The sequence below is a fragment of the Anopheles coustani genome, chromosome 2, assembly GCF_943734705.1.
Source record: "Anopheles coustani chromosome 2, idAnoCousDA_361_x.2, whole genome shotgun sequence".
Lineage (NCBI taxonomy): Eukaryota > Metazoa > Arthropoda > Insecta > Diptera > Culicidae > Anopheles > Anopheles coustani.
In genome coordinates, this window is record NC_071289.1 from 51,128,190 (window position 1) to 51,149,378 (window position 21,189).

Consider the following 21,189-nt stretch of genomic DNA (forward strand, 5'->3'; position numbering starts at 1 on the left):
TAACAAATATTATAAACAAATTGTAATTTAAAAAATTGCACTAAAAGTTGTGCTAAAACGCTTGATACGCAACGTGTTAATAGGATCTGGCAAATACAGATCATATGAGGACCTTAACTCCGCGTAGAGGATGTTGCAAGCGGAAGTTGGAGTATTTTTGATATGTTTTCCAGCGGAAAACGATTTAATCTTTGGTTAGGAGAAACAAATCCATCATTTCTTTCAGGAACCATAGTTTCATCGTTGTCTTATCCAATACATCCACTTGCATCTAAAATCCTCTATATTTTCGGCTGTCAAATTGTATGGTCGTAGTTGTCAATAGCCATTTCGTCGCGCTTCTGGTATGTTCGGAAGGCAGAGGCGTACCGTAAGTGCCTTGTGGTCTGAGTACGACACCAAATGCATATGCGTCGTACCAAATGCACTTCGCCGTTCATATTCTTGGAGACATAACAGCGATCGATGCGCGAACCGGAACCACGTGGGATGTGGGAGAACTCAACATCGTTTCCTCTGACGGCCTCCCAGCTGGCACACAAAGCTAATCCGTCCACAACGTTTTGCAAAGCAAGGCTCTGACTTCCTCCACCGGTAGCGTTCTTGGACTTCAATACACAGTTGAAGTCCCTTGCCAGAAACACCGGTGCACTATGGAGCGAAAAGAGCAAATTGCCAGGATAAAATTCGGAATCCAATGTTTTGCAATTTTTTCATTGTAATATCGTGTAATACTATTATATTACACAAAATTATGATGTTTCTGGACAATCCCGCCAGGTGGCGCTGCAAAAATCACATATTTTTGGACTTTTCTATGGGTGCATTATTTTTTCAATCTTTTTTTACATTAATTTTACAGATTTTTTTTTAGTTTTATGTAAAACAAACTAAATTTACAACAAAATTTTCTTTCAAAATATTGTTATCTGGAATATAATTGATATTTAAAGCATCTAACGCGGACATAACGTCTCCTAACGAAGATATACTATCTGAATACTATGAACTTGTACCATCATCTACTTGGTTTTGAATTGGCAAGGGTCTGTTACTATTTGAGGAGCTGTAATCTACGAAGAATGTTTTAACTGCGTCTGGGTATGGGATTTGTTTTACATTTTTCAACGATTTAGCCAGGGATATTGTTGAAATGTATGGATCGGATGATTGTAATGCTCTCATAAAAATGTCTTTAATATTTCTACATTTTACGGGCGTGTTCTCTTCTATCACTTCTGTATATTTTATTTCTACCTTCTGCTGCTTCCTCTCTATAGGATACCAATGGTGCTGGGGCATTTAAAATTATTTCACCTACATGCGCAAGAACTTTATGGGCAGTAGAAGGCATTTTGTACCAATTGTAATTGTAACATAATTATAACAGCCAACGAATTTAGGTTATAGGTGTTTGAAATAATTATAGTAAGCTAGTTAATGAAACATTTCAAAACTTTCGTTAAGATAAGATTGAAAGATGTTTAGCACCGGGCGATAAGATAGATAGCTAGATAATAAGAAAGAGACAGATATATGTTTTAAGCATGCTTATCAAATAATTGTAAATTTAAATCAAAATATAATTATAAATAGGTAGGAAATAATTTCACGTGATAGGTAATTAAAATTAGGGTAATTAGGGATATAACTTAGATAGGGTAAGATGACCAATTTATAGATAGATCCCGAAAAGGATAATATTGCGCATCACAAGCAAGCGGTCACCTTACTTTAATTACGTTGTGTCATTGGGCCTTTTGTGTAAGAGTGATATAAAAGCGCGCTGCGTGCGAAGTAAGAGCATTCGCAATAAAGTCTTCGGAAAAGTCACACTTAAATAGTTATTATTAAAAGTGCCAGGATATCACATGGCGACCGTGACTTAGAGCCTGAACGAAAAAAATACGAAGTGCTAACGTAACCAAGTTTAGTGAAGGAAATTACAAGTCCAATAAAAAATTGGACTTAGCCGTAAAACCAGAATACCGGAAAAAATATCAAGTCCAGTAAAATCATGGACTTAGCCGTGAAACTAGAATACCGAAAAAATACCAAGTCCAGCAAAATAATGGACTTAGCAATTTAGACTAATAAATGCAATAAATGCATCATCGCAGCTGAGAAGTAAAATGAGTTAAGTGAACTCAAAATATTAAAGTGAGTGAGCAACTGAGAAGTGAAATTAGTAAAGTGAACTTAAAATATTATAGTGAGTGAAGCGAACATCTGGAATAATTACCCTGGTAACACAAAATGAACATTTCTCCATACAAAATGGATCCCGGTTGTCTCAACGATTCTCTCAACGGTCGTCCAGTCAAACCGGGGAGATTCATTCGATCCGCGATACCGATTACACCGTGTTGCATACCTATAGGAGCCATGAAACCCCGTTTTGTCCCGGGTAATGGGGATCGGTATGCAAAAGGCACGCACAAAACGGGAAAAAAAAGTTCTTCGCTTTCCCCATATCGGTTCTTGCCTTGCCTATCTCTTCTCTTTCGTTCTCGCTGGTGTGTGCGCGATCGCTCGCACTCAGCGGACGGAGTCGGGTCGGTCAGTCGGCAGTTGATGCTCCTGCTGAATGGATGTGTATTCGGGGTGTTGGCTCTTGCCGCACATGTGTTTCCGTCTCGTTCGCTCTTGCATCGTCGTCGTGTATGTAGCGCTGTTGACGTCTCGAACCCTTGAAATGGCATGATTGAATCTGAAAGAAATACTGGAAACAAGGTAGGCTATTGCCAACCTGAAATCCAACACGTTGTGTACCCAATATATATCAACGAGTTTGAGACATGAGGTTCACACACCAAACAGACGAAATTAAAAAAAACAAGCAAGATAAATTATCTTGGGTATGGAGACGCCCGGTCGGTAATGTAGTCAAGGTGCAATCAGTGACGTATTGAATTGATGGTCGTCATTTTTTTTTTCGAAAAATATATATTTTTCTACCAAAAAATTTTTATTCAAGAAATCGAATGCGCGTCATCTCATTGTGTACTGATGTCAATGATTTTTGTGGGATTCAATAGGAACATGTTTTTTGGCTCTTGCGCCCATACGGTGGTAGATAGCGTCTTGCGGTCTTGGACAAACTTCAAGTACTCTTCAAAACGCAACTTGTAAAGTTCCACGAAGATTCCCTCAGACCCTTCCTTCTGCCCGTAAATTCAACCCAAAAGTATAAATATGTGCCCCTGCAAAAATTGACTCAAACCATGCAAAACAAAATACAACACTCGTTTTACCATTCGGCCCGTCACACCACTGTGATGTGAAGGTAACACACACTATAAAATCATCTGCTCGGAGTCTTATAGTGTTGTTTGATTAATAGTGTTGCAATACGATGGAAAGGTGGTTATAATGTAACAAGTTCTGTTTATGATGATAAAAGTAAAACGATAATACCATTGGATATAGTCTCCTGCCACACAGCACCTCAATGTTGCCATGCTTTTAATGCAGAAATCGGCTTCGGATCGGATTTTTCAGGATAGCTTGTCATTTGATTAAATCAGAGCGTATTCTAGTAACCTATCTTGTAAAGATCTAGATCTTATCAAAAACTAGCTTTGTTCTCAACGTTACTTTTCACTCACAGTTTCGTTTCTTCTCCAAACGTTAGCAATTTGTAACATATTTACATTGATATATTTGCCTGTATTATGATGGCTTCAAGCAGGTGGTGCCAATCTTAAAGAGAACAGATTTCGTTCAGCTAATGTTTTCTTGATGTCTTTTGATTTGGGTTGGATATTCTGAAATATTATTGTTCAATTGCATTTGTTTATTAAAAACAAAAATAAGAAGGCAGAAGCTCGCGACCAGGTGCAACCAGCCCCGCGATAGAGAGGCCTAAAAACCAAGCTCGGACAGAGAAAAAAAACATAACAGCAACTTCTTAGGGTTTGATATTACACGGCCTTATTGTAATAATGGAGTTCGTCTAGTGATGCCATTGTATTATGAAAATCGACCGAGTGGATTATTGAAAACATGAAGTCTTTGGACAACACGTTGGTAAGCATTCAATTATTCAGTGTTGGTGACACTGTTGCAAAACATACAGCAATATCGGATGTAGTATCTACGCGAGAGGAGTGATCGAGGTCGGAAAAATAATACCGTTATTTTGTACCTTTCCTTTAAGCACGAGAAATGCACAAAGTTTGATCCCGCATTGCTTCCGCCCTTCTCAGAAGGTGCTTTGAAGGAAGTGCGTGGTTGGATTGAAAATTCAACGCGGTCGTCGGGAATTTAAACTCGAAAACTTTACTTTCATGCTAACATATAAATATTATAAATGACTCGATTGTACCATTGTTGTACTTTGTTCCCGTTACAAACATTATGTTTTACACCACAGCGTATGCGCTTGTTATTTTCATTGATGTTGAACTGTGATCGATTTTTTCAAACAACGTATCAAAACCATGGTATCTGCTCGCAGGTAGCATCTTTGTCCAAGAAGACATCTTTCTACCAGTTGTTGTTTGGTAGGAAACATATGGCAATGTTGAAAATGCATTCAAAATCATTGATCTTTGATCGTTCAAAGCTCCATCAATTGTAAAGCGATTTAGTAGTTATGACCTGAGTTGAAAAGATCCTTTTCAGGTTAACATTATGTCTTCGGATTGTGTTTAGCTACGATAAACCCCAAAAGAGATATTTTGGAATTTCTATCATGCATTTTTGAAACTTCGTGTAGTTTTCTTTCCGACTCCTCGCTGCATCGAATGGTAGAACGGAACATAAACAAAACAAATGTATGAAAAAAACGTGCGGCGGACGCGCGAACACACCGAACATACATACATTTTACGTTCTCCATTCTTCGCTCTCACATACAATTCGAATCGGTGATACCGTTTCCCATACGATTTCCATACAGAGTCCCTGCAGGTATGCAATTTTTAGCGAGCGCTCGGTACAAAATCGAATCGGTTACATCTTTTCCCAACCGGAAATTTTGAACGCCGGCGGTGCGAGTGCGACGGCATATTCGACTGGTGTATGCGTCACTCTCTGATCCACGGTGGAGGCGTGACCGGTTCGCGATCTAAACGGTTCTTGTTGGTAGGGTAACGCGAGAAGTGAGTACAGTGAACTTCACAAGTGAACAAAGTGAGTGGAATGAGTGATTTTAATAAAAGAGAGAGACAACAATATTCCCGTATTACAGCAGTCACCGCCATAGCGGAACAGTGAGAAAAAAAAAAAAATTAAACAAAAGATAAGGACAGCAGTTGTTGCGGAGCAGTATCCACCACCGTAGCGGAGCAGCATCCACCAACGTAGCGCAGCAGCCCATCGCCAGCCACCGCCGTAGCGGAGCAGCAGACACCGCCAGCGTAGAAAATGGCTGATCGTGAAACTATAAACCGTGTTCTGCGACAAAAAGTTCACGATGAGTTGGACAGGGCTCTCGTTCTGTTGCGCAAAATTTCTGATGCGTCATTCAGAACAACGGTGGAAAAGAGTTATGATGATATTTTTCGCTGGGTTAAAGATCGTACAAAAAGGATGAAAACTGATTCACTTAAACAACTCTTCATTGCAACTAACATTTTGATAGAAAAAATGAACTCTTACCTTGGTATCGTAAATGGCACCATAGCAGAAACGAGTCCAGAAAAATATGAGAAAGAATGCACACATAACCACGATATAACATCCGATCATCAAGTATACCTTGATCAACAAGTTGGAGAGAAAAACTTTTCTGCCAATACTACCGTCAGATGTTGGCAAAATGTTGAAGATTAAGTCAAAAGTCAATCGTAAAAGTATTGAAATAGCAGTACTTAACCATAACTACAACAAGGAGCTTGGAAAACAGATTATTTCTCTAAATGATGTAAAAGGCCAAAATGGAAGTCTGATCCTCGAGTCAGCTCTTCTGGAAATATGCCAAATTCTGAAGAGATATAATCGTGATAAAGTTGCAATTTCAGTAAAGGATGAATTATTTAATCAATTTTCTCAGTCAACCATAAAGGAAATCGCGGATACAGCCATTTTCGGTTATGAGATACAGGGTTTACCATTTGATAAGACAAAATAATCAGATGATTCCACAAACGTGAAAGATGACAAGCCAAGTGAGGCATGTACACCACAATCGTGGCACATGATATCACAATTGTGGGAGATGATAGCACAAGCCCGTACGGATGGTGTCAGTGAAGTACAAACTCGCGCGTATAAACGTATTCACAGCAATTTGACATGTTGATAATCAAACGATCGTTGTTTACATTTTCGTTCGGTTTCATTTTCAAATTCGATTTCTCAGCTTTGTTTTGCGTTTAGGTGCTCTGCACTTTTTTTCAAACAGCATATCAAGAGTAAGTGAACCTACCTGAACTTTATTTTACATAGCATAGTTGAAATTATAGCATAGTTGAAATTCAATCGAGAATTTCTTCACCTCTTAAGCAGCGAGATGCATAACTCCACATGTTGCGAATGTAGCCTTCGCAGTCTGCTGCTGTAACGGTTTCTGCTCCATTCTGTATAGCCTCCATTAATTCCGTTTCGTTTTGGGGATTTGCCCTCCTTGCCGAATTTTTCCACTTACTAAATAAGTTTTCGATTGGGTTCAAGAAGGGCGAATATGGCGGTAAATAAACAGCCTTATCTTGTCCTTCCCCAATGGCTTCTCTAACTTCTACACATTTATGGAAACGAACATTATCCATAACAATGGCAGACTGACTAATATCTTGCGACCTCAGTTTCTGTTTCAGCTCCAAAATGAAGTCTTTAAAAGTTTCACGATTTATTGCCTGGTGGTGAATTGAGTAGTGCAATATCCCACTTTTATTCATTGCGCAAATAATTGAAATATTGCGCGACCGAATCGTTGGGACCACAAGTGTTGCAGGACTTCCTTTGGCTGATCGTCCCATTGATGTGCGCATGCTGACGTTGAACCCAACCTCGTCGACAAATACCATGCCACTATCAGGGAACTGATGGGATAGATCGTACAGGAATGTTGCATAATCTTTTCGTTCCTGTACTGTATTCGGATTATTTCTCCGTTCAGGAATGAGATGCAGCCTTTTCAACGTGTAGTTGAATCCCTTCAGTTCACGTGCCACAGTGGATACACTAACTCGTATGTTGTAATTTTGCCAGATCTTGTCCGACAGCTGCTTCAAGGTTATGGTGCAATCATCATCTACCATCTGCTGAATGCCGGCTATTGCATTTTTCGTGAGCTTTTTCTTGTGATTCCCTCCACGTGCTGCGGCAGCCACTTCACCGGTATTGCGATATTTTTTGATGATGCCGTAGACAGTGAACAGTTTTACATTAAACATCTCTGCAATTGTTTTAGCATTGCTCCCTTTTAAATACGCATTAATGATCCGCTGTCTATCGGAATCACTAGTCGTTTTCCTCGACGCACCAGGTGCTTCACTTGTGGGAGAATTTCGCTCTTCTGACTCAGGCGATCCTGCCGTCCAGTCACCTACATCAACATCCATGACTGCAAGAGGAATGCTAATATACAATGTAAAAATGATATTCACAAAATAAAGTTCAGGTAGGTTCACTTACTCTTGATATGCTGTTTGAAAAAAAGTGCAGAGCACCTAAACGCAAAACAAAGCTGAGAAATCGAATTTGAAAATGAAACCGAACGAAAATGTAAACAACGATCGTTTGATTGTCAACATGTCAAATTGCTGTGAATACGTTTATACGCGCGAGTTTGTACTTCACTGACACCATCCGTACGGGCTTGTGCTATCATCTCCCACAATTGTGATATCATGTGCCACGATTGTGGTGTACATGCCTCACTTGGCTTGTCATCTTTCACGTTTGTGGAATCATCTACTGCGTTTGTGGAATCATCTGATTATTTTGTCTTATCAAATGGTAAACCCTGTAATATTATTTGATCCACCCAAATGGATTAGCGATGAAAATAAAAAGAGACAAATTATGCGAGAATATCATATGATACCAACTGGAGGCCATGTAGGGCAGCACAGGTTATATTTGAAAATACGTGAAAATTTCACATGGAATAATATGAAGCAAGACATAAGGAATTATGTGCATAGTTGCGAAACATGCAAATTAAACAAAGTAAACAGACATACAAAAGAAAAAACAATAATCACAACAACTACAAGTAAACCATTTACAGTAATATCAATTGATACTGTCGGTCCTTTACCTAAAACACTAAACAATAACAGATACGCAATCACCATTCAATGTGACCTTACAAAATATGTAGTGATCATTCCTATTCAAAACAAAGAGGCAAGTACTATTGCAAGGGCACTGGTTGAAAATTTTATTCTCACTTACGGTTCATTCTTGGAGCTCAAATCGGAACAAGGATTGGAGTACAATAATGAGATTCTAGGAAAAATTGCTGAAATTCTTAAAATCAAACAGACATTTGCTACACCCTATCATCCACAAACAATCGGTGCGTTGGAAAGAAACCATCGAAGCCTTAATGAATATTTAAGAGCATTCACTAACGAACACCACGATGATTGGGATGCATGGATCAAATTTTACGAATTCGTTTATAATACTACACCAAATTGTCATACATTTACACCTTATGAACTTGTTTTCGGTAGGAAAGCAAACCTACCTCAAGATATTTACAAACATAAAATAGACCCAATTTATAATTTAGATCAATATTACAATGAGTTAAAATTTAAATTACAGAAATCTAATGAAATCGCTCGTAAAAACATAATTGAACAAAAAGAAAAAAGACAAACCTACTTGAATCAAAACATACACCCCATAGATATTAGTATAGGCGATTTTGTGTATCTAAAAAATAAAAATAGAAAAAAGCTAGACCCGTTATACATAGGACCATTTACAGTAATTGAATTAAGAGATCCAAACTGTACTATCAAAAATAATCATACTAATAAAACAACCGTAGTTCATAAAAATAGGTTGATAAAAAAAATGAAAAGCTTACATACTGTTACACTTTTCATTTTTTTTCTATAGGGGTAGGATGTAACATAATTATAACAGCCAACGAATTTAGGTTATAGGTGTTTGAAATAATTATAGTAAGCTAGTTAGTGAAACATTTCAAAACTTTCGTTAAGATAAGATTGAAATATGTTTAGCACCGGGCGATAAGATAGATAGCTAGATAATAAGAAAGAGACAGATATATGTTTTAAGCATGCTTATCAAATAATTGTAAATTTAAATCAAAATATAATTATAAATAGGTAGGAAATAATTTCACGTGATAGGTAATTAAAATTAGGGTAATTAGGAATATAACTTAGATAGGGTAAGATGACCAATTTATAGATAGATCCCGAAAAGGATAATATTGCGCATCACAAGCAAGCGGTCACCTTACTTTAATTACGTTGTGTCATTGGGCCTTTTGTGTAAGAGTGATATAAAAGCGCGCTGCGTGCGAAGTAAGATCATTCGCAATAAAGTCTTCGGAAAAGTCACACTTAAATAGTTATTATTAAAAGTGCCGGGATATCACATAATGATGTTTGTAAAACATGTATGTGTCTTTGTTATATAGACTAATAGTTTTTGGATTTAAAGGCTGTGAGCATTTGATGGCTATTAACATATTTTGAAACCTTTCTATAAGTTCTGTTTCTATTTGCAAAATATCGCTCAATTTTTCTATGCTTGAAAAAGCCCGACGACAGACATTTACCGTCGTACTATGTTTACCCATTTGCCTTGGCTCATCTACTTTAACACCACATTTTTGTACATCTTTTCCAATACAGTTTTTTTTCGGTCATTGTACTTGTTTTTATAATTTTTAGTAACCTTCCATTTTTTGAATTCAAAACTGTACGAAATGTGAAGCAAGCATTCGAAAAATATCATCCAACAGTGCAGTGGAGATATTCCATAAGATAAATTCTCAGGATTTGGAATAAATCCATTTTCTAAGTGCTATACACTGTTCATTTCTGTTGGTTTTGCACCACATACACAACATGTTTGCATAGACAGAGTGTCGGTTAAATATACCAAAAATATTCCATCAATTAAACTCATGTAATCGGCCCATGAGCGTCGGGGCTCACCACCTCGACGGCGTGGGTTCGAATCCCAACCGAGACCGGACCCTCCCCTGTACGAGAGGACTGACCATCCACATACAACAGGGAAATAAGTCCCGTAAGCCCACGGGCAGGTCGTTACGCCAACAAGAAGAGAAAAAACTCATAAAATATGAATAGTTTACTGCCGCATGATTTGTTTCATTTAGCAGAATTGTGTAAGGGACCAACCTGGTTATTTGGCTTTTGATTTCGTCTACTGTTTGTATAACTTTATCTTTTGATAACAAACTTTCGCAAACTCGATAACAATTGTCCTGCAAATCCTAACACTTTGGTGCATCAAGTTTATCCAGTTGATATCTGAATCGTCACTAATGAACGAAAGGCGGATAGGCGTTAATGCCGATACTAGTAAATCTGTCTGATGCAGTATTTTCGCCGGAACCATGAAACGGTTGATTGTAAATGTTGTGTCCACTAGATCCGTCAATGCCCCACGAGCACAATAATGTGACGCTTAGTGAATCACACAAAGAAGATCAAAGGTGTCGCAAGATTTCTGCTTTTTTTATTGCTTACTTTACTTTCAATGAACTCTAACGCATACCTAATGTTTTTCAAAACGTTTATGATATCAAAACGTATATGATGTGTAAGGGTACAAACAGAATAAAGTGTAAGTGTAGGGTACATTATTCCGAGGAATCTTGGGGATATAAAGATGGGTTTATGAGCTGTAGAACAAGTAAAAGCGACCTGATACATTCAAAGCAAACCAAACCAAATTTCATTCTTTGCTAGTGATTTGGCTTGTCGTTCCTCTTTTACGTGATGTTCAATCATTACCCTGCTTCACAATTTTTAATTGAATGAAAATTTCAAATATTTCTTACCACACATGATGCTGCATATGCAGGGTGTCCACTCAGATTATGATTTCAAATTCCCGGTTTTTTCCCGGTTTTCCAGGTTTTTTCCCAGCTTTTCCCGGTTTTTTCTAGTTTATGCAGGTTCACTACATTTCGATTGCTTATAGTAGATAAACTTGGCTGTTATATGTCTCTATGGTTTTTTAGGTAGGTCAAAACTGCATGTAAGTTATGTGTTAAAGAATACTTTAAGGAAATAACTTCAAAATTTTCAAAAACAAAAACTATTGAAAAACCGAAGGAAAACAGGGACAACACATACGGTTTGGGATTATAGAGCATCGTAAACTGAACTTTCATTGCAACAACACACATTGCTTGAGCGTATATATTTTAAAAGAAAATCCTTATAAAAATGTTAAAGAACAACTTCATTAATGACATAAATAACAAATTAATTTTTAATTCGGCTCAAAATTAGAAATGAAAAATGTTTTTCCTTCGCTCATAGAATTTGCTTAATCATAACATTTTTCAACAAAAGAAGGGAGATGTAGCATACCTGTTGTACATCTTCTAATATTTCTATCAAAAGACACGTTCATAAACACGTCGATACAAATGATTCACGTTATCAAAATTTTATGCAAACACACCAACAACTCAAATGAGCTACATTTCACCAAGAATAAAAACTGATCAGCACACTCGTCTAGCGAATGCCGCAATACAATGAGATCCCATACCAAAACAACCAATACACCAGCTAGAGAGTGGTTAACAGTTAAAGGTAAAACAAATAACTTTATCCATATCAAACCATTGCTGACAAATAGAATGAAACATACATAATTATTTCCGTATATCTGCAAGCATATAAATCGATCAGATCACATCCGAATGGTACATCCATAGTGACACATTCATAACAAGTGAAGCAAGAGATTGCACCGCGTGCGATCGTCCCGAAACAAGCAACCTTATAAACTCAACAGGATAAAGGATCTCATCAGGAAATATTGGTAGAAGGACAGGAGTTTGCAATTGAAATTTCAAAGGACGGATTTGAACGCTGTGAATATTTTCGTACAATATCATAGGAAGCGATTAGCTTTTCAGCTAGTAGATTTACTAGATTTAAAGTAACTGTTTTGGCTACTATCTGAAGCATATTCAAAGACATTTGGTTGCTTTGCCATTTCATATCGAGTGTTTAAACAGATGATCAATGCTTTTACAATTTCAACTGGAAATCCCCGTTACCATGTTACGAATGTTAACCCTCGATGCGTTTGTCTTTCGTACACATTGCTTCCCTGGCGACAAAATCATCATGCTTTCTCGCTTTGCCTCTACGCCGGCACTACTGGAAGAAACGAAAACGCAATATGGATACATTGGACCTTCAAACAGCTGACAACAAATGTCGCTCTAACGATTGAAATGTAGTGACAATTTTAAAGGAAAATATAATTACGCTACGAGAATAAAATATGTAAATCTCAAAAAAATATTATATGAAAAATATTCTCGGTTTTTTCGGCGAAATTCCCGGTTTTCCCGGTTTTTTTCCCGGAAAAATTAAATTCAAGGCTGATTCCCGGTTTTCCCGGTTTTCCCGGTTGAGTGGCCACCCTGTGTATAGAGTCCACGGAGTCACGTACGTACGTGTGTCAGTCTTGTAGACCGATCACGGGAGAAGTTGTATCCCGATTGACCGTAGATGACCACGATGATGAAAGTGACGCTGAAGACAGCGAAGATGATCAGAATGAAGCATCATCTACCATTTCCTCTTCTTCATCCTCTGTTGATGTTGAAGATAGGGCAGTGCGCAAGGATGCATCACACGGTTCCGAAGAGTCGGGTTGTCATTGCTCCGGCAGTGACGAATCCATCGTTAATGTCCGCCGAACGAAACGCACTCGTCTCGCCATTCAATCGGAATCGTCAGATAGTGATCAGTCTGATACGAGCTCGATTGTTATGAGACGCTCTTTGATGCGGAACACAGGCAAGCGTGTACGGCGTATAATCTCCGAGGAAAGTGAGGCTACGAGTGACAAAGAGGATAGTGATGTAGCAACTACAATGCTATCGGGAGAGGACGAAAAAAATGTTGCGGCAAGTATGTCGAACATTGAAAAGTCTGCTGTAGGACAATTAGACGAAAATTCGAACACATTGCTGGGTTGCTCCAACTTAAACCCGTGCAACGCGAAGCAGCCAGCGATCTTCGCTCACTTGTAGAAGCGTGCAAGGGTCATGTTGATGGGTTGCAGTTCTTAGAGAAGAACATCGACGAAACCAGCAACCTCATCATCACACACATCCTCGCGTCGTGTATGGACGCCAACACTCGAAAGGCATGGGAGCTCACATTGCAACACGGCGAGTTTCCGGATTTGTTCCGTATAGAGTTGTGTAAATCGGATTCAGATTCATGAATCTGAATGAATCTCTGCCTTATAAGGGATTCATGAATCTTTCGCCGCGAGATTCATGAATCCCAAAGACACACCAAATGATGTAAAGTCACCAACCAAAAGTCGGTTGAGGGACCACCTTTTTTTTTTTTTTTTTTGGTCTCATTGTCCACGCCTATGACAGAATCGGGGAGATTCATGACAGAACCATGAAAGATTCATGAAGATTCATTAAGGTTTCGAAAAATTCATTAAGCTTTGAATATTCGAATCCGCAAAGATTCATGAATCCATCTGAATGAATCTTAGGTAAAAGATTCATATGAATGAATCTCGCCAAAAGATTCATTAAGCACAACACTAGTTCCGTACCTTCGACTATATCACGCGTCAATGTGAAGTGTTGAAGAGCTGTGCAGCAGGCAGTACGGACAAACCATTTCGTCCAAAGCCGGCACCTACAAAGGCGTTCACATCGACCGTTACACCGTCACCGACCGCAACATGTGTCATGTGCCATGACAACCATACGCTCAGCAAGTGCGCAGATTTTATAGCACTATCGTTACCAGCCAAACGTGACAAGCTTCGAAGTTGGAAACGTTGTTTCAACAGTTTCGGAGCTGGTCATCTCAACAAAAGGTGCCCCTCGAAGTGGACGTGTCGTCGATGCCAGCAGAAACATCACACCTTGCTCCACGACGAAGGGACTAGTGCCGCCATCGAGATCCGTCACGAACAGCCAGCATCTGCAGCAGAACACCGTACAGCTACAATATCCCTTCACACGGTGATACCATCGATTGTGTTGCTGTCAACCGTCTTACTGTACATCACTGACAGCGCAGGGATGATGCATGCTGCTAGGGCTCTCTTGGACAGTGGAGCACAGTCCAACTTCATCACGGGAAGGTTAGAACAGTTTTTAAACCTACCTCGTAAGTCGGTGAGCATTCCGCTGTCGGGGATTGGTGGCAGCCAAGCGACCAACGTGAAATCATCAGTACGAGCCACCATCCAGTCGCGCTGTTCATCATTCTCGACGTCACTGGAGATGCTGGTACTGCCCAAGCTGTCAGCAGACGTGCCAGCCCATCGCATAAACCATAGCCAGTGGATGATTCCAGCAGCCTGCGTCTTGGCTGACCCAACATTCCACAAGCCTGGTGGCATCGATCTCATCCTGGGTGCTGCGTGCTTCTACGAGCTTCTAAAACCCGGACGAATCTCACTTGGAGAAGGCATGCCGTCACTACAAGAAACGGAATTTGGGTGGGTTGTTAGTGGCACAGCCCCGATCGCAGAGCAGTCGCTGTCAGTGGTGTGTTCAGTTGCCATACACACCAATGAGCTGACTACGATGATGAGAAAATTCTTCGCAATAGAAGACGTAGGCAGTTTCCCTAGCTGGACTATCGAGGAAAGGGCCTGTGAGGACCACTACGCGGCCACTACAAGCAGAGACCAAGCCGGCCGATATGTCGTCCGACTTCCGAGAAAGTCTGACATGATCGGGAAACTAGGTGACTCGCGGACGATCGCCCTCCATCGGGTTTTGGCTATCGAGAGACGTATGCAGCGAGAACCCGAAACAAAAAAGGCGTACGTGGAGTTTATGGCCGAATACCTCCGCTTAGGCCACATGACAAAGGTGGCAGCAGCAGTTGATAGTCAGACAACGTTCTACCTCCCACATCATCCTGTTTTTAAAGCCGACAGCACCACCACGAAGTGTCGGGTTGTGTTCGATGCATTCAGCAAGTCATCGACAGGAGTGTCGTTGAACGATACGCTGATGATCGGACCAACAATTCAACAAGATGCTACATCGATCCTGATGCGATTCAGAACTCATCAAATTGCCCTGACAGGAGATGTGGCAAAAATGTACCGGCAAGTATGGGTACATCCCAGCGATCGCGCCCTGCAGCGGATTCTGTGGCGAGCTTCGCCCCATGATCCCATCGAAGAATATGAGTTGAATACTGTGACGTATGGAACCGCTTCTGCACCATTCCTTGCGGTGAGATCTCTGCAACAAACAGTATTGGATCATGGGAGTGAGTTTCCAATAGCAGCGGCTCGGTTCTCTGACTTTTACGTGGATGACTTTGTGTCTGGAGCTGATTCACCCGAGGCTGCTCAAACTTTGCAACAGCAAACCGAACAACTGTTTGCCAAGGGTGGATTTGAGCTGCGGAAATGGGCATCAAACGAGGAAGCAGTGTTGCATCATGTGGCCCAACAAAGCCGAGCATCCAGCCCATATTCACAACATCAGCATTCCGAGAGTCGCCATTAGATCTTCAGTGACCACCATCCAATACCACGTCTTTTGCGATGCTTCGGAGAAAGGATATGGAGCATGCTGCTACATCCGTAGCTGCGATGCCCAGGGACATCGCACAATGGAGCTCTTCGCCTCAAAAACCAAGGTGACGCCCCTCAATAGCAAGCACTCTATCGCTCGGCTTGAACTGTGCGCAGCTCAGTTGGCCAGCTTGCTATTCGACCGAGTAAGAACTGCGGTAAACCCAGAATCTCTGGCAGTCTTCTGGACAGACTGTGGTACATTGGCTACGAGCATCACCGAACTCCTGGAAGCCATATGTTGCGAACCGGGTATCGCAGGTGCAACAACTAACGGAGGGTTGCACGTGGCGTCACATCGCAGGAGTCGACAATCCTGCTGACCTTGCTTCCCGAGGATGTTTGGGCAAAGATCTCCTCTCCAGTACCCTATGGTGGCAGGGTCCTTCCTGGATGAGCCTGCCAGAAGATCAATGGCCTCCACCGCTGCTTGCGACACCAGATCCTTCAGTGCAAGCAGAGCAACTGGGAGCTGACGGAATCATCCGGGTTGGAGGACGTTTATCCAACTCACCGCTAGTGGAGGATGTTAAGCATCCACTAGTTGTTCCTGCCAGCCATCCATTCGCTCGTCTGCTGATGGAACATTTCCATAAACACTTACTTCATGCGGGACCAACTCTGATGCTAAACACGTGCAGGCAACGCTTATGGATCACAAGTGGCCGAAATCTCACCCGGAAGGTATTCCACCAGTGCCACACCTGCTTCCGCGCCCGACCATCATCGTCAGCAACTATAATAGCTGACCTGCCGGCTGTCCGAGTAACACCGGCCCTTCCTTTTTCGATCACCGGGGTTGCCTACTGTGGTGCAGTGTTCCTGAAAGGTGACCATCGACGGGCGGCGCCCGTGAAGGCATACGTCGCCATATTTGTATGCTTCACCACCCGTGCCGTACACATCGAGCTGGTGTCAAACCTGACAACGGAAGCGTTTCTAGCAGCATTGCGACGGTTTGTGTCTCGTCGTGGGTTGCCATTGGAGTTTCACTCGAAAAACGCGACGAACTTCAAGGGAGCAGCAAACAAGCTGAACGAGTTGTACAAGCTGTTGCGTACAACTGAACACCAGCAGAGCATTCAGACTTGGACACTAGAACGGAAGATTTCATGGAAGTTCATCCCCCCGAGAGCTCCTCACTTCGGAGGACTGTGGGAAGCCGCCGTCAAAACCATGAAATATCACCTAGTACGCGTTTTAGGAACGACAACACTTTCGTTTGAGGACATGTCTACGCTGCTGGACGAGATAGAATGCTGTGTCAACTCCCGGCCTATAACATCGATGTCAGACGATCCACACGATATGACAGCCTTCACTCCTGGACATTTCCTTATTGGAACGAACCTACAGCTCATTCCGGACCACTGCTTGCTGTATGAAGCCGAGAACCGGTTGAACCACTGGCGTCATGTTCAACAACTTCGCCAGCACTTTTGGAACCGTTGGCAGAAGGATTATTTAAAACAACTGCAGGCGCGATCTAAATGGACAAAGGATGGTACAACCACAGTAACGCCAGGAACGTTAGTTATAATCAAGGAGGATAATGTGCCTTCATCGTGTTGGCCATTAGCACGCGTAACCGAGGAGCATCCTGGAAAGGATGGCAAAGCGCGTGTCTTTACATTGCGTACAAGTAAGGGAACTACAGTGACTAGACCATTGGTAAAATTTTGTGTATTACCAAAGCCAAACGAAAACAGTTCAAATTATCCAATTTTAAGGTGGCAGAATGTACGATATTGCGACGCCTAAAGGTAGACTATACAGGGTGTCCACTCAGATTATGATTTCAAATTTCCGGTTTTTCCCCGGTTTTTCCCCGGTTTTTTCCCAGCTTTTCCCGGTTTTTTCCAGTTTATGCAGGTTTACTACATTTCGATTGCTCATAATAGATTAACTTATCTGTTATATGTCTCTATGGTTTCTAAGGTAGTTTACAACTGCATGTAAGTTATGTGTTTAAGACTACTTTAAGGAAATTACTTCAAAATTTTCAAAATCAAAAACTCTTGAAAAACTGAAGGAAAACAAGGACAACCCATACGGGTTGGGATTATACAGAATCCTAAACTGAACTTATATTGCAACAACACACATTTCTTGAGCGTATATAGAAGAAGAAAATGTATATAAAGATGTTGTAGAACAACTTCATTTTTGACATAAAAGACAAATTAATTTTTGATACGGCTCAAAAATAGAAATGAATAATGTTTTTCTTTCGCTCATAGAATTTTCTCAATCATAACATTACCGGGCCCTGTAAACGGGCACTGTAACCTGGCCCTGTAAACGGGCCCTGCAACTGGGACCTATCAACGGGCCCTGTATCCGGGACCTGTAAACGGGCCCAGTAATCGGGTCCTGTAAACGGGCACTGTAACCGGGTCCTATACCTGGGTCCTGTAACTGGGCCGCGTAACCGGGCCGTTTTACCTAGTAGGGTCAAAAAAAGTCTCGTAAGTCCTTAACGGGGCATGCATGACCAACAAGGTCGTTACACCAAGAAGAATCATTACGACTAGATCATGCATACCACAGTTGCGAATCAACATACCATAGTACTTTCTTTGGATCGAACAAACTGACATAGTTTTGGTCGCAGTAGACTGGGTTTTTAGTCAAAAGAGATACTTACGAAAGATTGAAAGGAGAAAACATCTAGTAATTCTTGTGTAGCGGTTTTGATGCGTTGAACAATATTTCATTCTGCACAATGGATAATTCTACTAAGCAAACAATAGAAATTTGTGATTTACCAGATGAAGTGAGTTTATTTTATGCTAATAACACAGTTCGTTGTTTTAAATACTTTTTTTTGTTTTGTAGATTCTTGGAATCATTTTCGACTACTTGACCGTGTCTGAGTTAAAAACTGCCAGCTTGGTGTGCTTTCAGTTGTCGCAGTTGGTATTTTCTGGACGCGGACTAGATCGCGTGCGCTTTTATGTAGCGAACGATTATGTAAAACGTGGCTCATTAAACGTACTCAGAAGAAGTCAAAGACGGTATCGCCATATTCGGTTCAGTGCCAGCAATAGAGGCACTTGCGAGAAATTCGTTACCATTTTACAGCGTTTCGAAAGATTTTTAGTGAGCTTAGATTTAGAGTGGAACAATGAAGTGTCGCTAATCAAGCGCATCCTACTGGAGGTTCCAACTTTGAAGGCTCTTTCATTGAACCAGCTTGAAGATATGGAAGTGCGTACAAACGGTTTTAGCCAGTTGGCGGAGTTAAAACAACTTTCTGTACGGGAAATGTGGTTTAATAGCACAACGCTATTGACTGCGATTGATTTCTGTACCATCGCTCCAAACCTCCAGGCAATCCAGATGGTGTGTGATACAGAAAGCACTCTAACCTTATACAGGCACTTCAGATATCAACTGAAATCGGTGGATGTAGTTCTTAAGAACAATGAACTTACGTATTCGTTTTGTGAAATCGTTTTTCCGAAGCTTTTAGAAATCAAGGTTGTTGTTTTTGGTTTTGTTGATGGCTTTATCTTGAATGGGAATTGTGGTTTTATGTCTGGTTTATTGTTGAACTTACGTCGTTTCGGAAGGCAAAAGTACGTAAATACACTATGGCCGAAGCAGTAAAGTTAGAGATCGCGGAGAAAAGTAATAAGCTAAGCGCAAGCCAAAATGAACTGTTAGAGGCCTTGCCACCAGCGTTGGAAACAATAGGATCCTTCGAGGCGACCGGCAAGGAAAGTGAAAGCAATCCTGGCCCATCGAATTCCGCGGCATTATTGCAGGAAGAAATCGAAACGCTTCGCCGGCAGGTGGAAGGCTGGAAGGAACTGTATCAATCTACCCGGGTATTGCTAAAGGATAAGGATGCCGAAATTGCGCAGCTTTTGCTATCAGCTACCGGCACTGCTAAAGCTATCACAAATGGAGCGCAAAATGATCCGGCGCCGGCAGCCCCCGAGGTGAAGCCTACGGCGGAGCTGAAGAAGGGTACTAAACCAAAACCGCAGGGCAAAAAACCTAAAAAGCAGCAACAACCCAACGATTACGCATCCAGCATCTCATGAAGAGATTGCGCGATCGCGCAAACATTCCGAAGGACGAATTTACGGAGCTGCACGATTTCGCCATGGTTATCGATGATATTTGGTTAGCTGCGCAAGACGAGAACTTCGTCGTCCAACCATCGTACGATAAGAAGCTGATGCCAGAGCTGATCAAACTTTTGCCCCGCGTTGCAAGCGCAAAGTTCAACAAGCTCAACAATGATCTACCCAAGAAATCGCTCGAGGAATTCTCAGTCTGGATTAACGACGTCGTTGACGAAGCTATAGGTATTACTGGATCATCGGACGAATGGGAGGATTGTTCCGACGGCGAGTTATTTTACTAAGCTCGAAGAAAGTTGGCAACTTTAAAAACTGTCAATAGATTGTTTTCGAAGAAGGTGGAAAAAGAAAATTAGATTCGCAGCAAATACAGGATGTCGACGACCACTGAAAAGCTATGGAAATTACACGCTTTTAAACCAAAAGTAGTCTACGAGTCGAGCTGAATTACAAACCATGTGCGAATTCTATGTTATAAATTGTTACCCAATGGAATAAACTGCTCCATGGATTAAGTTATCTGGATCAAAACATCTTCAACGTGCAACACTGAAATGTCGGATAGCTCAACCGTTCATCAACAGTTTGGTGGACCATTCCTTAACATTACACAACATAAAACAATAACAGGGAAATAACATTCCTTGCCATCTTTACAAACAAATTAGAAATCTTTATATACAAATTAGAAAATCTTCCGTTGCTTGAATTGGCGAATCTGGAACATTTGAATGTAAGTTGCAAAATATTTTTAAAAAAATTGGGAAATAGGCTCGTTGATAGTAAAATTATGCTTCGTTTTTCTCTTGCAGACCCTTGAATTGAATGGCACGATTCCGCATTACGTATTTGACGAATGTAAACCAATTCCTTCTTTGCAAGCACTTCATGTTGCTTACTTACATGACATAGAAGATCAGTTGATGTTCTTCAAAAGATTATGTACGGCGGCACCATATCTCACTAAGCTATGTCTAGAAAACTTTGTTCAGGATCGATGTCTTCAATTTATCTGCAATAACCTTTTATCTCTTAGATGTTTGAAGTTATCATGTAATAAGGTACTAACCTGCGTGTCACACTATTTTTTGTACAAATCAAAAAAAGAATTTAAATTGTTTGTGGTGTTGCATTTCAGATCAGCGGGAAATCATTACCTCGATCTATCAAATCTTTGGAATAGCTCGATCGATTACCTCATCTGTTTAAGTTGAGTTTAAATAACATGTATCCCAACGAGCAATATGTGACTGATGGTTTGCTTAAAATAATGCCATTACACAAAATCAGTGTACTCTCGATTCACAACTGGGACGAGGTAGGTAAACTATATCCGCCATTATTCTACTGTTAC

General features: G+C 40.9%; 2 protein-coding genes across 2 annotated transcripts; both read left to right on the forward strand.

The window, feature by feature from the left end:
• Window positions 1-14,221: 14,221 nt before the first annotated feature.
• Window positions 14,222-15,673, forward strand: LOC131264582 (uncharacterized). Its single transcript, XM_058266861.1, has one exon. The coding sequence runs from the start codon at window positions 14,222-14,224 to the stop codon at window positions 15,671-15,673; it is 1,452 nt and encodes a 483-aa protein (XP_058122844.1).
• A 106-nt stretch (window positions 15,674-15,779) lies between these two features.
• Window positions 15,780-17,998, forward strand: LOC131264583 (uncharacterized). Its single transcript, XM_058266862.1, has 3 exons — window positions 15,780-15,887; window positions 15,934-17,383; window positions 17,982-17,998. Exons 1-3 carry the CDS (start codon window positions 15,780-15,782, stop codon window positions 17,996-17,998), a joined length of 1,575 nt encoding a protein of 524 aa, XP_058122845.1.
• Window positions 17,999-21,189: the final 3,191 nt, after the last annotated feature.

Excerpts from the sequence above, each read along its gene's own strand:
- LOC131264582 (XM_058266861.1), top strand. The coding sequence starts at position 14,222 with ATGATGCATGCTGCTAGGGCTCTCTTGGACAGTGGAGCACAGTCCAAC.
- LOC131264583 (XM_058266862.1), top strand. The coding sequence starts at position 15,780 with ATGGAGCTCTTCGCCTCAAAAACCAAGGTGACGCCCCTCAATAGCAAG. Across the intron at positions 15,888-15,933 it reads CCAGCTTGCTATTCGACCGA|ACTGTGGTACATTGGCTACG; the intron begins GTAAGAACTGCG and ends TCTTCTGGACAG.